The sequence below is a fragment of the Miscanthus floridulus genome, chromosome 10 (genome assembly GCF_019320115.1).
Source record: "Miscanthus floridulus cultivar M001 chromosome 10, ASM1932011v1, whole genome shotgun sequence".
NCBI lineage: Eukaryota > Viridiplantae > Streptophyta > Magnoliopsida > Poales > Poaceae > Miscanthus > Miscanthus floridulus.
Window position 1 is genome coordinate 6,866,161 of NC_089589.1, and position 19,601 is coordinate 6,885,761.

Sequence of the window (19,601 nt, forward strand, 5' to 3'; positions counted from 1 at the left end):
CTGGCCGAGCTCAAGAAACAGCTTGATGAGCTCATCTCAAAGGGATATATCAGACCCAGTGCTTCACCCTGGGGATCCCCTGTTCTGTTTGTTAAGAAGAAGGATGGCTTAATGAGAATGTGCATTGATTACCAGAACTTGAACGCAGTCACCATAAAGAACAAGTACCCCCTGCCAAGGATTAATGATCTGCCTGATCAACTTCGAGGTGCCAAGTATTTCTCCAAGATTGATCTCAGATCCGGCTATCATCAGATGAAGATTCGAGAGAGTGACATCCCAAAGACAGCTTTCGTGACTAGGTATGGGCAGTTTGAGTTCACCGTGGTGTCCTTTGGACTCACGAATGCTCCAGCATACTTCATGAACATGATGAATAAGGTTTTCATGGATGAACTAGATAAGTTCGTGGTAGTATTCATTGATGACATCCTTGTCTATTCACCCACCGCTGAAGAACACGAACATCATCTAAGAACGATGCTTGAGAAACTAGCCCAACATCAGCTCTACGCAAAGTTCAGCAAATGCGAATTCTGGCTACAGGAAGTTGCCTTCTTGGGCTATGTATTATCAGCTGAAGGCGTCGCAGTTGACCCGGCCAAGATTAAAGCTGTGAAAGAGTGGAATCAACCCTATAATGTGACAGAAGTCAGAAGTTTCTTGGGATTGGCTGGATATTATCGCCGATTCATTGAGAACTTTTCTAAGATAGCCCGTCCGATGACCAACCTTCTGAAGAAGACTAAGGAGTTTGAATGGACGCCCAAGTGCGAGCAAAGCTTCCAGGAATTGAAACAGAAGCTTACCACAACTCCTGTGCTAGCATTGCTTGATATCAGTAAAGATTTCATAGTCTATTGTGACGCATCCCGTCAAGGACTTGGTTGTGTACTGATGCAAGATGGAAGAGTGATAGCATATGCGTCTCGATAGTTGAAAGAACACGAGAACCGTTACCCAACCCATGATCTTGAGTTAGCAGCCGTTGTGCATGCCTTGAAGATCTGGAGACACTACTTGATAGGCAACAAGTGTGATATCTATACGGATCACAAGAGCTTGAAGTACTTTTTCACTCAGGAAGATCTAAATATGAGGCAACGCTAATGGCTAGAATTGATCAAGGACTATGACCTGGAAATTCACTATCATCCAGGAAAAGCTAATGTAGTCACAGATGCTCTCAGTCGCAAGAGTTACTATCACACTTTGATCACTGAATCCGTACCACCTGAGCTCAAGGAAGAGATTGATGATTTCCAACTTGAGATACTACCGCATGGCTTGTTGAATGAGCTCCGCATACAGTATGATCTCACAGATCGTATCTGCCAAGCTCAAAAAAGTTGTGAAGAGATCGAATATCTCCGTGGTCTGATGAAACTAGGCTACAAGACCAACCACCAAGAAGATGAACAAGGAACCATCTGGTTCAAGAACAGAATCTATATTCCATCTGACCCAGTACTATGAGAGAAATTCTGTCAGAAGCTCACAATTCCAAGTACTGTATTCACCCTGGAGGTTTAAAGATGTATCAAGACTTGAAGAAACACTTTTGGTGGAAAGGCGTGAAGACAGACATTGTAGGGCATGTGGCACGTTGTGACACCTGCAATAGAGTCAAGGCTGAACATCAAAGGCCTGCAGGATTGCTAAAGCCTCTTGACGTTCCCGAGTGGAAGTGGGAGAGCATATCCTTGGATTTCATAGTTGGATTGCCCCATTCATAGAAAGGCAATGATTCCATCTGGGTGATTGTTGATCGTTTGACCAAGATTGCTCACTTTGTACCAGTGAAGACCAAGACCAATGCAAAAAAATTAGCAGATCTATATGTTGAGCATATCCTCAGACTACATGGAGCTCCCTCTAGTATTGTATCTGATCGTGGTCCTCAGTTTGTGTCCTGATTCTGGGAAGCTCTACACAAGTCTATTGGAACCAAACTTGATTTCAGTACCACTTATCACCCACAGACAGATGGACAGATAGAACAGGTAAATCAGATCTTAGAAGACATGCTTCGCGCTAGTGTACTGAGTTATGGCTCTGATTGGGAGAAATGCCTACCCTATGCAGAGTTCTCTTACAACAACAGCTACCAAGCCAGCATCAAGATGTCACCGTTTGAAGCTCTGTATGGTAGACCTTGTAAGACACCTTTGATGTGGTCCCAACCGGGAGAAAGATCGTTCTTTGACTCCGCTAAGATTCAAGATGCAGAAGAAGGAGTTGCTCAAGTAAAGGAGAATTTGAGGATTGCCCAAAGTCGATACAAGAGCTATGCTGACAAAAGAAGAAGAGAACTTGAGTTCAATGTGGGAGATTTCGTCTATCTCAAGGTATCCCCGCTACGTGAAACTGTCAGATTCCATGTGAAAGGAAAGCTTGCCCCTAGATTTGTTGGCCCATACAAGATTTGCAAGAGGATTGAAGAGCTCGCCTACAAACTTGAGCTACCCGAGGAATTGATGGGTGTACATCCCGTATTCCATGTCTCACAGCTACGCAAGTGTTTTAGAGTGCCCAATGAAGTAGTTCCAACTGATACACTTGACATACAAGATACACTTGAGTATAAAGAACATCCTATCAGAATTCTAGGCAGAGATTCCAAAGAGACCCGAAGCAAGACTATTCGTATGTGCAAGATCCAATGGAGCAATCACACAGAGAGAGAAGCAACATGGGAGAAAGAGTCTGACCTCCGGCTACACTATCCTTACCTTTTCGAAGAGTACGTCACCCTTTAATCTCAGGGACGAGATTCTATTAAGGGGGTAGGACTGTAACAACCCAAAAATCCATACACCAAAAATACCAACTACAAAAATTTTCCCAAAACTCCCATGTGATGACGAGTGTCATGTATAGAAACCCAGCCTAAGAGATGCATTAGGTCTAACCCCAACCTAAGTCAACACATGAGCATGGCATGCCATTTGTTATCATGTTTATTTAAATGCTGACAAAAGAAACATAACATACAATGCTAACTAAAATGGTGATTTGGATTTTCATCAGTTTTATGAAATGCCTAACAACTCCTTTAAAGAAATACACCATGAAGTAATTAATACTCAAACCAGAGAATAAAGGTTTAAGGAGAAAACTAATCCTATTCTTGTATAACAAAACTACACCTATTTTTTGTTATACAAAATAGCTAAATAAATTCCTAATATATATATATATAAATGATATGGGCATCATATCTAGAAGGTACACCAATTTGGAATTCAAATTTCAAACCAAATTTGAATTCAAAATAAAGAAGAAGAAAAAAAGAAAATAGAAAAGGGAAAAAGAGAAGAGTGGAGCCAGCCTCGCAACCCAAGTGACCGGTCGGCCCAGCCTGCTTCTTTTCCCCAGCCAGCCCAACTCGCTCACCCGGCTTTGCTGGCCCACGCGCAGCCCCAAGCAGGCCTGGCCTGACCGCACCAGCCCAACGCGCCAGCACACTAACTCGCGCGGCCAGCCCAGCTTGCGGCCCAGCGCATCGCCCACGCCCGCACGCCTCCCCGCCTTCCCTTGCTGCCACTGCCACACGGGCCCCACATGTCAGCCGCACGATAGCCACAGTGTCTTCTTCCTCCCCCCGACCGCTCACATCGATTCCCTTCTCCGACCAAGCCCCGACAGCGCTGGTAGGTGCGGGCTAGGGGTCATGCTGGGAGCATGACCCTGTCTCCCCCTTGGCGCCGCGCCCACACAACCTCCGCACCAACCACCCTAGCCCGCAATGCCATTCGATGCCAACGGCGCATCACCAGCCGTTCGCCAATGGAGCTTGGAGTTCGGCTATAAAGCCCCGGCCCTGGGTGCCCTAGAGCTCTCCCATCGCCCCGTCGCCACTTGGTGGCCGTCCACTGCGCACCCGAGCCAAGAGAGAAGAGGGATAGAGGGAGAAGAAGGAGCGCCTGACGTCGCCGGTGTCACCGGAGCAGAGGACGTCGCCCCGATCAAGCATGTCGATGCTGCGTAGCACTACACTGCACTGCGCTGCTTCCGGAGCTACACGGCCATAGCTCGCCGCTGCGTCACCATCCAATCTTCCACGACACCAAAGGTGAGCCCCCAGTTCTTCCCCTGCTCGCCGCTGGACTTTGCTACTCCGGCCATGGCACTCCACACCGTGAGCACGTAGGCCAAGGCCATCCCCGGCCTCTGGGTACACAAGCACGGCCCACACACGCGCACACCCGCGACCATCTCCTAGCCCCTGGACACCATCGCTGTGCACACGCTCGCCGCGCTCGCAACGCCGCCGTCATGGCGTGGCCACCGCTGGCGTACCCTGCCGCCTCGCCGGACTCGGACGTAGCCGTAGAGGAACACCATGACGCCCGGAGGACTGCCGCGTAGACTGAGACCCCAATAGCCGGCCATAGCGCCCTGGCCACGAGCACCGTACCTCGGCCGGAGCTCCGCCGTGCACCGCCACTGCAGCCAGCCAACTAGAGCTGTCTAGCCACCCTGCTAGCTTCACCAGGGCACCCGCCATGGTAAGGCCGAGCTGTTGCCCACCTTAGTTGAACACCCGCGCTGCTGGAAGGGGCTCGCCGACGAGCACCGCCACGCTGAGCCACCGTTCATCGTGGCCAGAGACCTAGGGAGCTTTGGCCACCACTTTGACCCCACCATCGCAGTCGCCATGGCATGGGGGAGCTTTTCCCCTCCTCAATTGGGCACCAGCGCCTACGACAAGGCTCGCCGACGAGGGACGCCACCGGCGGGAGCACACCGCTCGGAGAGGGAGGGAAATTTCTTCCCTAGACCGCACCCGCGCATGAACCCGGAGCTCGTAGACCGTGCCCGAGGAAAGAGAGGTAGGCTTGGTCCACCATGCACCCTGCCTTAGGTCCATAGACCAGCGCCTCTTGGTCCACCGTGAGCCACGCTCACGCCCACAGCCTGGAAACGAAGCCCAGTAGAGGCCCAAGGACATGACGTGGCAGCGCCACATCATGCCATGTGGCGGGCCAAAGCCCAGCCCGTATCCAGGCCCAACCGGCCCAGTTTGGACCCGGCCCGTGTTGATCGTTGACCGGTCAACGTTGACTATTGACCTGGCCCCACATGTCAGTGGCATGGACACTCTGGACCCACATGTCAGATGATGATGTCATGCTGACATCACACAGGACCCACACGTCAGAAGCCAACACAGCCGGGGTGACGTCATGCTGACGTCACGATGACATCAGCTGCTGACGTCAGTAGCCCTGGCCCCACACGTCAGTGACCCTGACCGTTGACCGTTGACTCGCTCGTTGACTGGCGTTGACTTTGACCGGACCCACATGTCAGTGACCCAAGAGTCCCTGGACCCACCTGTCAGAACTGATGACGTTGCTGACGTCATGCTGACGCCAGCTGGACCCCGCTTGTCAGCTTGGAACCGAGACGATGACGTGACATCAGCATGCCACGTGGACCAGTCACTGCGTGACACGTGTCAGCCCAGGATTAATTCAGCCTTTTCCATTTTCGTAAATGATTTAAACTTCGGAAATTCATAACTAATTCATACGACCTTGGAAAAATACGAAACCAGGACCAAAATTCATCTAAAATCAAGCTCTACGCAATGAACCCATGTTTGAGTGCATTTGAATCTTTTGAATTTCCATTGCTTCTTTGTGCTATTCTATAGACGTCGCTAACGCGACTATAATGCGATCGATGCAGACTCAGAGGAGAACCAGACGGACGAGGATCGTGAGTACCGTGAGGAGAACGGAGACGACTACACTGAAGGTGCCACATCCCACCCAATCTCGTAGCACCTATTAACGCATGGCTAATATAGAACTGCTATTGCTTTACTTATTGCTACAGTCATATTATGATAGGACTTGCATGGTAGTTTGCTTACTTGAAGGCCTTTACCTTGACGCAACCTTACCCCTGCATACCCTGCTGTGAGGCTAGACACGCACTTACTGCTATATGTTTTATTACTTATACTTCTACTACGCTTGTGCTACATACGTGGTGGAAACTGGTGTTATCTGGACTATGGCGAGGAGTGCTGCGTGTGCGACTTAGGTGTGTGGAGGGTGAGGGTTGTGTCGACCAAGTTGGAGTATACGATGAGCCTGGGGCAAGTCATGCCGTGTGGTGCTACCTGGGCACCCCTGGAATGGATACCTGTGGTGGGTAAATGGTATATGAGGTGGTCCTGGGTGTGAACCTGTGATGGGAGGAGCTCAGGATGGAGGTGCTGTGGTGGCACGATAATGGAAACCCTGATGGAGACATTCTGTCTTGGTCATCCCTAAGGACTTACTAGTACTCAGATTCACCGGGAAGCCTTACGTACCACTCGCCCTATATGGTGCGGGATGGCCGGACTACTTGGTAGGATTTTGCCACTACTGCTAGGTTGATAGCGGACAGTGTAAGGAGGTACGGGGCGCGGAGGATTTCCCCCACACCCTTCTGAGACTTCATGGAGACCTTGTGGATCCGGCTCATGACTCACAGTTTCAGCCACCCTAGACTAGACTTGGGGTGAACCAGGGCTGAATGGTAGAGTGGCATTATCCTAGGCTAGCAAGCGGCCGGTATCAGCCTAGTTGACGACGGTCAGCGAGGAAGGCGGATCTTGTGGTTATGTAAAACCTCTGCAGAGTGTATGGTTGATCGATCGATACATGTGCCGACTTGTCGGCTATGGACCTTTCCTGGGTTTCGTTTAAACTAGATAGTGAGATGAGTCCTTCTCTTCTTCCCCCGTGAGAGAGTGTCGGTCGTAGCCAGGGGCTACGGGCCTTGAGACAGTGCCGAGAGGGAGTTGGCCTGTCGACTGAGCGATGGTATGGTGATGGTGTGGAGATGGTGGTATATCGATCCCAGGATCAAAACCTGGCTCTGGAATGGAAATGGGGTGGAATGTGTGTGGAAATGGTGTTAAAACTTGACTATACTTTTATATACTTGATATGCTAAATACATAGGAAACCCCAGCCTTATAGGTTCCTTTTGACTATATCCAGCTTGCATCTAATTTCCATAAAGCAATGCTCATAGGGTTGGGAGTGGCCAGTACAAATCGTACTGATAAATTTTGGTACACAGGTTCTGCTGAGGAGTATAGCTCCGAGGAGTTTGAGGGCTAAGGGGTTCGTGCCTACGCTCGAGTTTGGTGATCTTATCTTCAAGCTGTTCTGAATGAATGCTACTTTTGATCCCGCCAATGCGGCGATGTAATAAATTATGTAATTCCGCACTATTTGTACTCTGATATTATCGTTGTATGGATGTGATATTCGACTAGAATTTGGGTAATATGATCTACAACGGTCTTATTACACTTCGACGCTGTGGATTTCCCTTCGCAGAAATCGGGGTCGCTTCAACTAGCTAGCAATGTTATTTCCCTACAGCAAAAGTTGCATTGTTATCTACAAAGTTTGTACTTCAAAGTTTATTTAAGTATCACACACATGTTCTATAGTATTTTTGCTTAATAAAAATTGGTTTTCAACCCTACTTGATATGCATGATCTATTGAATCAACTTTCATTTAACATTTTTATTGATCATTTTAAGTTACAAGAAATTTATCTACACATTCTATCACATGCATTATCACATAAACATGATGCTCATGACATGTTTTAGTAGTTGGTTTAAGCGTAACACCGAGGGTGTTACAACCAAACCCCCCCTCCCACGGAGGCTCTCGCTTCCCCCACCCCCATCCTGGCGCCGGTGGACTGATTGGTGGCTCCCATTGCTCCGGCCATCTGCCACCCTGTCGGTGAGCCAGTGGACGAGTACGTTGCCTTCGCCTCCCACTCGTCGGGCCACTCTAACGACGAGCCGGAGCTAGAGGACGAATATGCCGCCTTCGCCGAGCTATCGTCGGACACCGCCCTCGCTGGTGATGGTGGCGACTCGGGGGAGGACGTCGACTCCGACTATTCCCCGTTTGGGGTGGACTCGGACATCCACGAGGACGGCGTGGCTGCCAACATCCTATGGATGCCTCCAGGCGACATGGCACATGCAGAGCGGGTGGCATATGCATCCATCAATGAGGATGGTCTGATCTTCAACCCGACCCCCTACATCCACGACGCCATCTTCTCCGTCGCCCCCATGATCAACTTCCACATGCTTCCATCTTCCAGGGGACACATGCTGCTCCGCTTCAACAACAAGGGCGACCATGACGCCATTGCGAGACTCAGCTCCATCATCTATGATGGCACCCGCATCTCCCTTGAGAACTCGGAGGAAACCTCAAACCGGTTCGAGGTGAACCAGTCTTGGCTGGTGGTGCTGTCGGCGGTGGGCTTCCCCGACGATCATTGGAATGAGGAGGGGATCAAGGCGGCATTCCAGAATATCGGCATGGTGGTGGAGATCGACCCTTCCTGCCTCGACGTCAATAGCAGGCTCTTCCCCGTTGATCTCTCCTCCGTCTGGTTGGTGGTGGCCAGATCACATCCGACGGGCGTGCCGAAGGACCTCATTGTCGGCAACCTTGGGGTGGGTGCGCCCGGGCGTGCACTGTGCTCCGCCTTCACGGTCATGGTCCTGCGGTCCTGGCCGAGTGTGACGCAGCTCGACACCCTCGGTAACCTCAGGCCATTCTTCCCTCGCTCGCCGGGCCTTGGGAATGGCAACGGCGGCTTCCCGGCCCCACCTGCTCCACGTGGCCCTTCCCCTGCCTTTGGTCCGGTGCTACCTGGCGCGCCAATGGGCCCCGGCCCATGGGCCAACGGAGGGCTCGGCTTCTTCGTACCGGGCTTCAACACCTACTTCTTCAGGCTTGGCCTCCCGCTCCGCCGCGTGGTGCTCGGTGAACCGGCACCCCCTGCACCCGTGCTTGCCCTGCCCTGGTATGATGATGACCTGGCTCCTCCTACCCCACCTCCTTCCCTGGTTGTTTCTCCTCCCCGCAGCAAGCATGCATGGCCGCCCCCGCGGTCACCGCCCAGCTCCGTCGGTGCCCAAGGGCTCTAGTGCGTGCTTGGTGGAGAAGGAACAGGCGGCCTTCGTCCCCATGGCTTCGAAGGCCATCCAGCGCAAGGCTCTGAGGGAGAGCCTTGCCTCCTGCTCGGCGGCTCTCAAGAAGCAGGTGGTCGGGCGCAAGCTGATGTGGAGGAAGAACCCCCTTGGCGCCCTAGACCTGAGCCGCCTCGCCCGTGCTGCGGGGCTCTCCTGCAAGGACCGCAAGGCGGTTGCGCTCGCGGCGGCAACGCCGATCTCCTCTCCATGAAGACCGGGCGCGGCGTTCACTGGGTGCCCCACCGGCGTCCCCGATCTCCTCGCTCCCCCTCGGCCATGCAAACAATGTAGTGACGTGCCCCATCCTCTCCGGCTGCGCCCGTGACGATGGCTACGTCTGTATCCCCCTTCGCTTAGTTTGTTTCGTTGCAAGTCGTTTAGGCCATGAACTCAGGCTGTTCAAGCTTGTAGGCAGTGCGGGTCTACGCCTGTCAGTGTGTAGGACTTTTTCCACCAACCGCTCCGGCTACGTCCGTGAAGATGGCCGCTACTGTAACCGCTTGTCGCCCCCCATCCTTTCATTATGAATTCGAATCGGTTTGCTTACACTGTGGTGTCCTGGAACGTTCGTGGCCTAGGTCACCATGAGAAGTGCGACGCCGTCCGCGACACCATCTCCGTTTCTCACCCCCACATCATCTGTGTACAAGAGTCGAAGCTGGACAACTTCGACAACCTCAAGTGCAAATCTGTCTTCCCCACTACCTTTCCTGCTTTGCCTTCACCCCGGCCGCCGGCTCCAGGGGTGGCCTCATCACTGCCTGGAACCCGGCCGTGGTCACCGCCGGTGACCCAACTCAGAGCGAGTACACGCTCTCCATCCCCTTCACCTCCACCACCTCTGACTACTCCTTCTACCTCACTAATGTGTACGCCCCTTCTGATCATAGGGACACCGACTCCTTCCTCTTTGATCTGCTCGCCATTGCTCTGCCCCCTTCGGTTAACTGGGTGACCGTAGGCGATTTCAACCTCATTAGGTCGTCATTTTTTTTTTAGTTCAAGGGCATAAAGCCCCGGACTTTCAAATATTATCAAAAGACCAAACAGTTTTACAGCACAGTTTGTTCACAGAGCGTTCAAAACCACCTGTCAGTTTCACAGTTTGTCAACCTCATTAGGTCGTCATCTGATAAGAACACAGACGGTTTCAACAGGGGTTTCACTATCAAATTCAATGCCACTATCGACGACCTCGCTTGGATTGAGCTCCCTTTGCTCGATCGGCTTTACACCTGGTCCAACAAAAGGCTCACCCCCACCCTTTGCCGTGATCATGTCTTTGTCAACAATGCTTTCAGCACGGTCTTTCCCAATGCCACCCTTTCCTCCCGCCTTGGCTCCACCTCGGACCATGTCCCTCTCATCCTCCACATCCCCACAGCCGTCCCCAAATCAAATCGCTTCTGCTTTGAGAACAGCTGGCTTAAAAATCCTACCTTCCTCCCGGGCATTGCTGACTCCTGGTCTCACGCTTGGGTTCCCCCAGATGCTGCTGGAGGCCTCGCCGCCAGGATCAAAGCGCTCAGGGGGGCAGCTAAAATTTGGTCTCGCAATAATACTAGGCCTTCGTATGTTTACTCTAACGCATCCTTTATAGTTCTGCTGTTGGATCTCTTTGAGGAGCACAGGAACTTGACGGCGGGGGAGCACCGGCTGCGCGAGCTATGCAGGGAGCAAATCTCCCTGGTCATCGCGCAGCGCGCCGCGTATTGGAAGCAGCGCGGGAAATTCAGGGCCTTGCAGGAAGGGGACGCGAACACTCGCTTCTTTCATGCGAGGGCCTCGGCCAGGCTGCGCTACGCGCCCTTGAGGTCGACGGGATCCCGGTCGTCGCCCACGACGCCAAGGTCGCCGCGCTCACCGCCTACTACTCCGACATCTTGGGCGGGGGGCCGGCGGCCACCTGGAACTTCGATCTTAAAATGAAACTCTCATTGGATCCACAACTCATAATCATTTTTGGTGTTTTTATAATGCAGAGAGCACGACAAATAGGTTGCAATTAAAGGGGGAGCAGCTACAGGAGCCTGTGGAGACTGACAAAGATGATCCTGGGACGCTTCTTCCTGGAGGGGCATCTGGTTCATCTGCTGCTTCCACAACTTCGTGCTGAGCATAGAAGAAATAATAAATAGAGTTAAGAAGATTCTTCATTGACTGATGTGTTCTTCCTAGGCAAAAAGGTCTATCGTCAGCTCATCACATTCACCTCACTCAGATGTGCTTGGATACAATACCACTATTAGGACCTGTAGCTTGTTTTGCTAGTCTGTATTGCCCAACTGCCCATTTGTGCTGGCTGTGTAAAGCAGATGCTGTAATGGTGCTCTTCCCACTGGGTGTTTCTTTGTGAAGTTGATGAGGACCAACCTCTGTTAGTGATTACCCAAGTGATTTGTTATTAGACAATGTTTGTGCCCACTGCTGCCCCTCTGTTTCTGCATCCTTATGGCTTCTGATTCCTGGTGTGTATGTGCGGTTTGTTTTAAACTCTGGGAGAGCTTTGCTTCATCCTTCTCTGAAATGTATATAGGATCATCATGTTTTAAGTATTGCCTAAGTTTCAGAAATACTAGAGGAAGAAGCCAAATTCAGTCTATGTGGCCATCTCTCGGCAATACATGCAATCGTGTCTTGGACTTTGCACAATTTCAACAACTAGACTAGAAGCAAAAGCAATTTAGCAATTTTTGCATTGCGTTTGCACGGCACGGTATGGGACAGGCCGAGCTGAATGGTAATTTATTGGGCCTGCAGCCCATTTATTCTAATTGGGCTCCGTCTGGATAAAAATGCCTGGGCTTCTGCAGCTCGTTTATTTACAGCCCAAATATAAGAACGGGTTCCCCGCAGCCCGCAATGTTCAGTCTTCACACATCGTCCTGGACGCTCTTTTTCGCAGCAGGGCAGCACCGGCGGGCGGCCGCAGCCGACGCCGACGAGTCCAAGGTATTCGCCTTGTATCCTCAATCTCCCTGCCTTTACCTCCTAGGTTGTCGCCGTAGCAATGCCTCTGTTGTTCAGTGGTCGGGTCGTGTCCCTTCCGGGTTCTGCACACGCTATCACGCACCACGGCTTCACCTGTCTGTCTTGATCGTTTGCCGATCATGTCGCGATTGTGCGCTGGCCATCTGTGAAGAAGATGCATCCATGAGACCGATAAGCACCGAAGGTGATCCATCTGTTATAGGGTTCAGAATTCAGATGCGAAACAAATCACACGCTTCCATTCCGTGCCCTCCGGGTGTTTGTTTCTATGCCGACGCGCCTCTCTCTTTGTTTCAGTTTTTTTTTACAGAATTCCAGGAAGTCCCCTGTCCAGTAGATTACCGTCAGGACCAAATGGACATAGCTTTTACAGATCCAAAATCTCTTTGCCAACAGGTTCGCTTCAACCTTGAAGGAGCAACACTGATAAGAAGTAACTGAATCTATTACTGCTATGCCAGATAGATACCGATAGGCTTTGTTCATGTCCACCAGCCATAGATTGCAGGCCACTGGTTGATCTGCGTCTCCTCCTCCAGATCCTGTTTGCCTTCAGCTAGGTATCACTCACCTGTACCGTCTCTAGTTGTGCCGCCAGCTACTTCGCACCACACAGCAAACTGCAGATGGTGAGTAGGGCATAGCAGTCATAGTTCAAGACTCATGAGCGAGTAGTACCACCATGGATCGCCACACTTGCAGCATACTGGGTTTCTGCGTTTCCATAGACCTAAATGTATTCAAGACTATTTTTCTTTTCGCAAAGCTGGAACCCAGCCACTGATACGAACCCATTCACAGTACCAGACTGAAGGATTTTAGACAAGGATAGCCATATATATTTGTTTATTCACGACACATTAAAATTAAAGAAAAGGTAGTGTATCATCTCTCTATGATTTTCTACTCCGTCTGATCATGCCTTTCTACCGTTTGCATTGCAGGATGGCGCAAGCCATAGGCTCACCGTCGTGGTCGGACCTCCCGCCGGAGCTCCTCGGCCTGGTGTTCCTCCTCCTCCCCACGCGTGCCGACCGAGCCTTCTTTCCTGCCGTTTGCCGCGCGTGGTGCTCCGCGGTGCGCCAGTGCCGCCTGCCTCCACCGTCTCCAGTACCGTGGCTTATGCTTCCTGACGGCAGTGCCACCAGCTTCCCTCACCGTGAGACCTTCCAGCTGCCGGATGGCATGCGCTACCACAACTCCTGTGGAGAGTGGCTTCTCTTGTCGCGCAATGATGGCAGCTGCTTGCTGATGAACCACCTCACCAAGGCCACCATGCCCCTTCCTAGCCTGTCTTCGTACAGCTACTACCAAGAACCTGTGGAAGCCCCCGAAGATTGTATCCCACGCTATTATCGGATACGGGGCAACAGTTGGTTGGACAACAAGGACATCAGTAACATATCTGTACGCTCCCTAGTTGTGTGCTCCACGCGCCTCGTTGCTGCCATAGTAGCGGTTGGGCCCCTCGGTGCAATTGCATTGTGCCGACCAGGTGCTACTGCATGGTCGGTGAGCGCTCAAGATGAGTGTAGGTGGCTCTCACGCATGGTCTTCTTCCAAGGAAAGCTCTATGCTCTTAACCGCATGGCTGGCCATAACGACTATCTTATTGCCATTGACATTGTGGATGAGCATGACAGCGATGAGCCAAGGGTGTCTCGGATTGAATGCGTCATTGAGGGAGCCTCCTTGCCATCATGTCTTGAACTTTCCACCATCCGCACCCACTACCTCATTGAATCCAATGGCACACTGTTAATGATCCGCAGAAGTTTTTCCCACAAAAGCCAAGATTGGTCTGATGTGGTTCGTAGCAGCAAGTTCGAAGTGTTTGAGGCCGACATTGAGGAGCACTTGTGGGCTGAGGTGAGGACTTTGGGGACTAACCAAGCGTTGTTCCTTGGGCAAGGGAGCTCCAGTGCTGTCCACGTGTCTCCCTATGATCTTTCACGGAACTGTATCTTCTTCCTGGATGATTGTACCAACTTGCTTATAGAGAAAACTACTAAATATTGTCGAGTATATGACATGAAAGATGAGAAGATCTATTCACCCTTGCCTATGGTATCATGGAAGAGTGAAAGAGTCCCCGCAACATGGATATTCTCACAGGGTAAGTTTGCTTGCACTGGGCTTTAGAAATAGATAAAAAAAATGCTTCAATGTTCTCCAAGCAAAATCAAATTATTTCTCCTCTACTGTCAATAGCTGTACTTTTTTTGGAAAAAATAATAGCTGTACTTTCTTACCCACAAGTTTCAATGTTCACTAGATAACTTGAGTTATAAATCATGTAGAGTGCACCAAAACTATGCTATCATACAGTTTTGAACAGGGTAAAACATATTCTTATATTGGATCCAATGAGCTGACATAGATGTGCAATAAAACATAGGCACTATACTCATATACGAAGCTTTTGTTACATGGAAGCTAAAAAAGGTGCAACTACTTACCTCTCGAGGGATTCTTATGAGACTTGTATTCTGTGGTTTCGCTAATCGTGTGAAAAACGAAGTACTCTTTTGTTATCTAGATAAATGTGACAGGATATGCTAGTGAAAATGGTTTTCTTCTTCGAGACATCTCTTTTACGTTGCAGGAGGATGGATCACAGATGCAATCCTAACAAATTGTGACCCTGAAAATAATGTTAAACGACTTTGTTAGAGGTGGCTTAGATCATATTGATTCACATAGGTTTCATTCATGAATAGTTACTTGGTCGTTTGAGCCACACCTTGTGCTTCTGTGATGGTTTTTCCAATGCAGGTGAGACATGTGAAGCTGCAAACAGCACGGGAGGATTCGCAGGAAATTGTGGAACCTGAGGAAGTGGAACCTCTGAATCTCTGATGCTTGTACGTTGAGGGACTTGTTCTACCGATGCCTCTACCACTCTACACTAGGACTGATCAGAGCTACTGAAAAAGAGTGATAGAAATCTTCACGTGGCCACACATGCACGAATGGATCCGATGTTCCTACACAATGATTTGGATGTCACTAGCTATTACCTGCATTAAAATAATGACTGACCTGTTGCCTGATACGGTGCTTGTTTTTATGTGCACGGTGTTGCTTCAAACACCCGTACAGTGCTAATTAGAAATGTCGTCTACGTTGGGTATGAGTGACTGCTTGAACCGTGGTATCTAATATAATGCTTTTGGTTCCGGCTTTGTTTGCTTCTCTTATAATCCGTACTTTTCAGCTTGTTTTTTTAGCCAGAACAGTGTTTTTCTCTCACAACAAATCAGCTAGCACAGTGTTTTGGCTTTTCTTTGAAGGATGAATGGATGATGATTTATTTACAGCTATAGTTTCTCGAAAATTTTAGGCCATTTGCATGTAACGACGGGGCTTGCCATATCGCTTTTTAATCCAGATATTTCCATCTTAATTTTCTGAGAGCGGTATATTTTTGCTAAATTTTGATGCGGATAATTGATTTTTTAAAAAGGTGAAATGCAAAATATCCACAAAAACAAAGGCACGTATGGGCCCATCAGTTCTGTAGGCTCCGTCGCTCAATTATGGCCCATCTCAGCCCAACAGGTCCTTTTCATCAGTTCTGAACGCACGGTAGACTCCATCACTCCGAGAGTGCAAATCCCCATCGTCTTCGTCGATTCCTTCCCACCCACAGTCCACAGCGGTGGCGGGTGGCGGGCGGCGGGCGGCGAGCGGCGGCCGACGACGCGTCCAAGGTATTCGCCTTGTATCTTCTCTCCCTCACTTCCTCTCTTCTCCTTCATCTCTCTGCCTTCTCTTCCGCGCCTGTCGACGTGCGAGGCCGCAACGGATCTGATGTTCCCGTACCTTTGTCCCTTCCGCATGTTCTTGATTCCTTTGTCGATTATTTCGTGCTTGCGGGCTTGAGATTTGTGAAGAAGAAGCATCCAGTGTGCTTGATAAGAATCAAATGTGATGGATCATTATTATTATAAGAGTTTTCCATAAATATTGACACACTGCCATTCCATGTCCACCAGGTGTTTGTTTCTATGCCGACGTGCCTCTGTCCTTGTTTTATGCTCCGTCTGATCTTGCCTTTCTCCTATTTGCAGGATGGGGGAAGTGCGAGGCTCACCGGCACCGCCATGGTCGGACCTCCCATCGGAGCTCCTCGACCTGGTGTTCCTCCGCCTCCCCACACGTGCTGACCGGGCCTTCTTCCCTGCCGTTTGCCGCATGTGGTGCTCCGCGGTGCGTCAGTGCCGCCTGCCCCCACCGTCGCCAGTGCCATGGCTTCTGCGTCCTGACGGCAGCGCCACCAGCTTCCCTCACGGCGAGACCTTCCGGCTGCCGGACGGCATGCGCTACCACAACTCTTGTGGCGAGTGGCTTCTCCTGTCGCGCAATGACGGCAGCTGCTTGCTGATGAACCACTTCACCAAGGCCACCATGCCCCTTCCTAGCCTGTCTTCGCGCAGCTACTACCAAGAGCCTGCGGAAGGCACCGAAGATTATATGGCCCCTGAGGTGCGAGGCACCTGGTTGGACAAGAAAGACAAAGATGAGATATTAGTAACCTCCCTGGTTGTGTGCTCCAAGCGCCTCATCGCTGCCATAGTTGCTATTAGGTCTTTCAGTACAATTGCTCTGTGCCGACCAGGGGCTGCTGCATGGTCAGTGAGAGTACATGAGGTGTGCAGGTTTGTTCTCAGATATGGTCATCTTGCAAGGGAAGATCTACGCTCTTGACCGCACCGCCATGCCTGGGTATCTTGTTGCTATAGACATTGTGGATGAGTATGACAGTGAGCCAAGGGTGTCTCGGATTGAGTGCCTCATCAAGGGAATCTCATTTCCACGCCAAGAAGAGTTCTTCTGGGTGCCTTATCTCCTTGAATTCCATGGCACACTGCTAATGGTCTGCAAAAAACTTTCCTATAAAATAGAGCACGAATCTGGAAATTTCTCTATCATTTTTAGTGGGTTTGTAGTGTTCGAAGCTAATCTTAAGCGGCACTTATGGGCTGAGATGAAGACTTTGGGGAATGACCAAGCATTGTTCCTTGGGCGAGGGTGCTCCAGAGCTGTCCATGTGTCCCCCTACGATCTTTCACGGGACTGTATCTTCTTCCTGGATGATTTCACTGGGTATTGGAAGAAAACAACTACAGCTTGTGAACTGTATGACATGAAAGATGAGAAGATCTATTCACCCTTGCCTATGGTATCACGGAAGAGTGGAAATGTTCCTGCAATCTGGATATTCTCACAGGGTAAGTGTGATTGCACTTCTTTTTCTATGGGTTTTAAAAAGAGGTAAAAAACTACTTCGATGTTCTCCTAGCAAAATCAAATTATTTCTCCTCAACTGTCAATAGCTGTATACTTTGTTACCCACATGTTTCAATGTTCACTAGATAACCTGAGTTGTAGAGTGCCAAAATGATGCCATCATACAGTTACGAACATGGTAATAAAATATCCTTACATTGGGAATCCAATGAGCTGGCATAGATGTGCAATTAAACACAAGCACAATACTCATGTCCGAAGTTTTTTTTTACATGGAAGCTAAAAAAAGGTGGAACCTACCTCTCAGGGATTCTTATATGAGACTTATATTCTGAGGTTGCGACAATCATGTGAAAAACGAAGTGCTCTTTTGTTTTCTAGATGAATGTGACAGGATATGCTAGTGAAATGTGTTTCTTCTTCGAGACATCTCTCTCACATTGCAGGATGATAGATCACAGATGCAATCCTAACAAATTATGACTTGGAAAATAACGTTAAACAACTATGTTAGAGGTGGCTTAGATCATATTGTTTCACATAGGTTTCATTCATGAAAAGCTACCTGGTCGTTTGAACGCATCTGTGATGGTTTTTTTTCGAAATACAGGTGAGATAGATAAAGCTGCAAACAGCAGGAGAGGTGGAATGTGAGGAGGCGGAAACTTCGATGCTTATATGTGGAGGGACTTGTTCTGCTGACCCACTGAGCAGGACTACTAGAAAAGGGTTACAGAAATCTTCATGTAGCCATGTGTTCCTAAACATGCACAAATTGCTCCGATGTCATTCACATGTGTTTGAATTGGATGTTACTAGCTATTACCTGCATTAAAAAAATGACCAGCCTGGTGCATGATACTGTTATTGTTTTTATTTTTATGTGCATGGTATTGCTTCAAACACCCGTTCTAATTAGAAATGTTGTCTACTTTGGCCTTTGGTTAGTGACTGCTTGAACCGTGGTTTCTAATATAGTGCTTTTGGTTCTGAGCTTATCTTAATTTCTGAATCCTGATTTGATTTGTTTGCTTCGGATTTGCTGCATGATCTTTTGTAGGATGATCATGTACGAAGTTGGCATTGACATTGGCTCGCTGTTTTCCTTTTGGGTTTGTCTCTGTGGAACTGCTGGAAGGAATTCAGTCGAGTCACACGCACCTATCTGGTGATCTGTAGGTTAAAATCACAACTGTTTATGTATCATATATATGTGATGTGTATTTGACCATTACAATCGAAGGTGCGCAATAATTTTTGCATCAGAGTTTGTCAAATGTTGCCAAAACTGCTGATTCAAGTGAGAAGTGACACAGCTAGCAACCCTTAGCCAGTGGCACTTGAAGCAAGTTCTTTTATTCAGGCTGAAGAAGCGATGTATCTAGACTGCTGGGTTGCTGCTTCTTTGCTAGTGACAAATGCAGTAGCACGCATGGCAAATTGGCAATGCACGACGTTAGTATTAGGAGGTGATCTTCTGCTACTGAAGTGAAATTTTGATGCAGGTAATGCTGTTTGTTCAGAAATATACTATATATAATCCAGTGTGCTACCGGTAGTACAGCTGCTGCTTTCTTTTTATTTCAGGGTTTGTGTATGCATGCCCCGTATGGATGGAGTCCATAAAAATTCATACACAACCTTTTTTTAAAAAAAAATCTGCCCTAGTTTAGTGCTTCTTACGAGTTGGAACCATTCAGAGTAGACAGAAAATTCTGACTAATTTGAATCTATAACAATTCTTTGAATTTCGAAAAAGATCTCTAGAAACCACTAAGAAAAAGAAATATTCTTAAATCTGGGGTTTGTAGCGCTTGCCCTATAGAGTTATAAAACCACCTTTGAAACCACTAAAGGGCTCTTGTTCGATTTCTATTGTTTGCTAGTAAAAAGTATCTGATTTTTTAGTTTAATGACTAAAATCAGATTCGCACGATAGGTCAATGGTCATAACTAGACTTCATACTTTACAAAACCGATAACATTTTCATATGATCTATACAACTATATATGATAATTGTACCTATTGATGGGCAATATCTTTTTTTGTTGCTAATTTTCGATTGGGTTAATTATTTTGGAAAAAATATCGGTAACGCTCTCCTTGAGGCAGCATCTGTCCGCCCGGACGCTCATGTTCATGGGCCGCGATGCAAGCCCAAACGATCCCCTCCTATCCGCTCGTCCAACTCCTTAGACACCGTAGTTTCTCAAAGAAAAAAAATACCACCGCAGCGGAGCTCGCCCAACGCACAGCTCGCCGTGCTCCACCTGCGTAGCTCGCGGCGACTGGCAAGGGCAGAGGCCACCCGCGCACTTCACGTGCT

General features: G+C 49.2%; 1 protein-coding gene and 1 pseudogene across 1 annotated transcript; both read left to right on the forward strand.

The window, feature by feature from the left end:
- Positions 1–11,918: 11,918 nt before the first annotated feature.
- LOC136486152 (uncharacterized) lies at positions 11,919–15,100 on the forward strand. Its single transcript, XM_066482959.1, has 3 exons — positions 11,919–11,982; positions 12,966–14,137; positions 14,797–15,100. The coding sequence occupies exons 2-3, from the start codon at positions 12,967–12,969 to the stop codon at positions 14,853–14,855; spliced, it is 1,230 nt and encodes a 409-aa protein (XP_066339056.1). The 5' UTR covers positions 11,919–11,982; position 12,966; the 3' UTR covers positions 14,856–15,100.
- A 515-nt stretch (positions 15,101–15,615) lies between these two features.
- Positions 15,616–18,571, forward strand: LOC136486153 (F-box protein SKIP23-like; annotated as a pseudogene).
- The last annotated feature ends 1,030 nt before the right edge of the window (positions 18,572–19,601 follow it).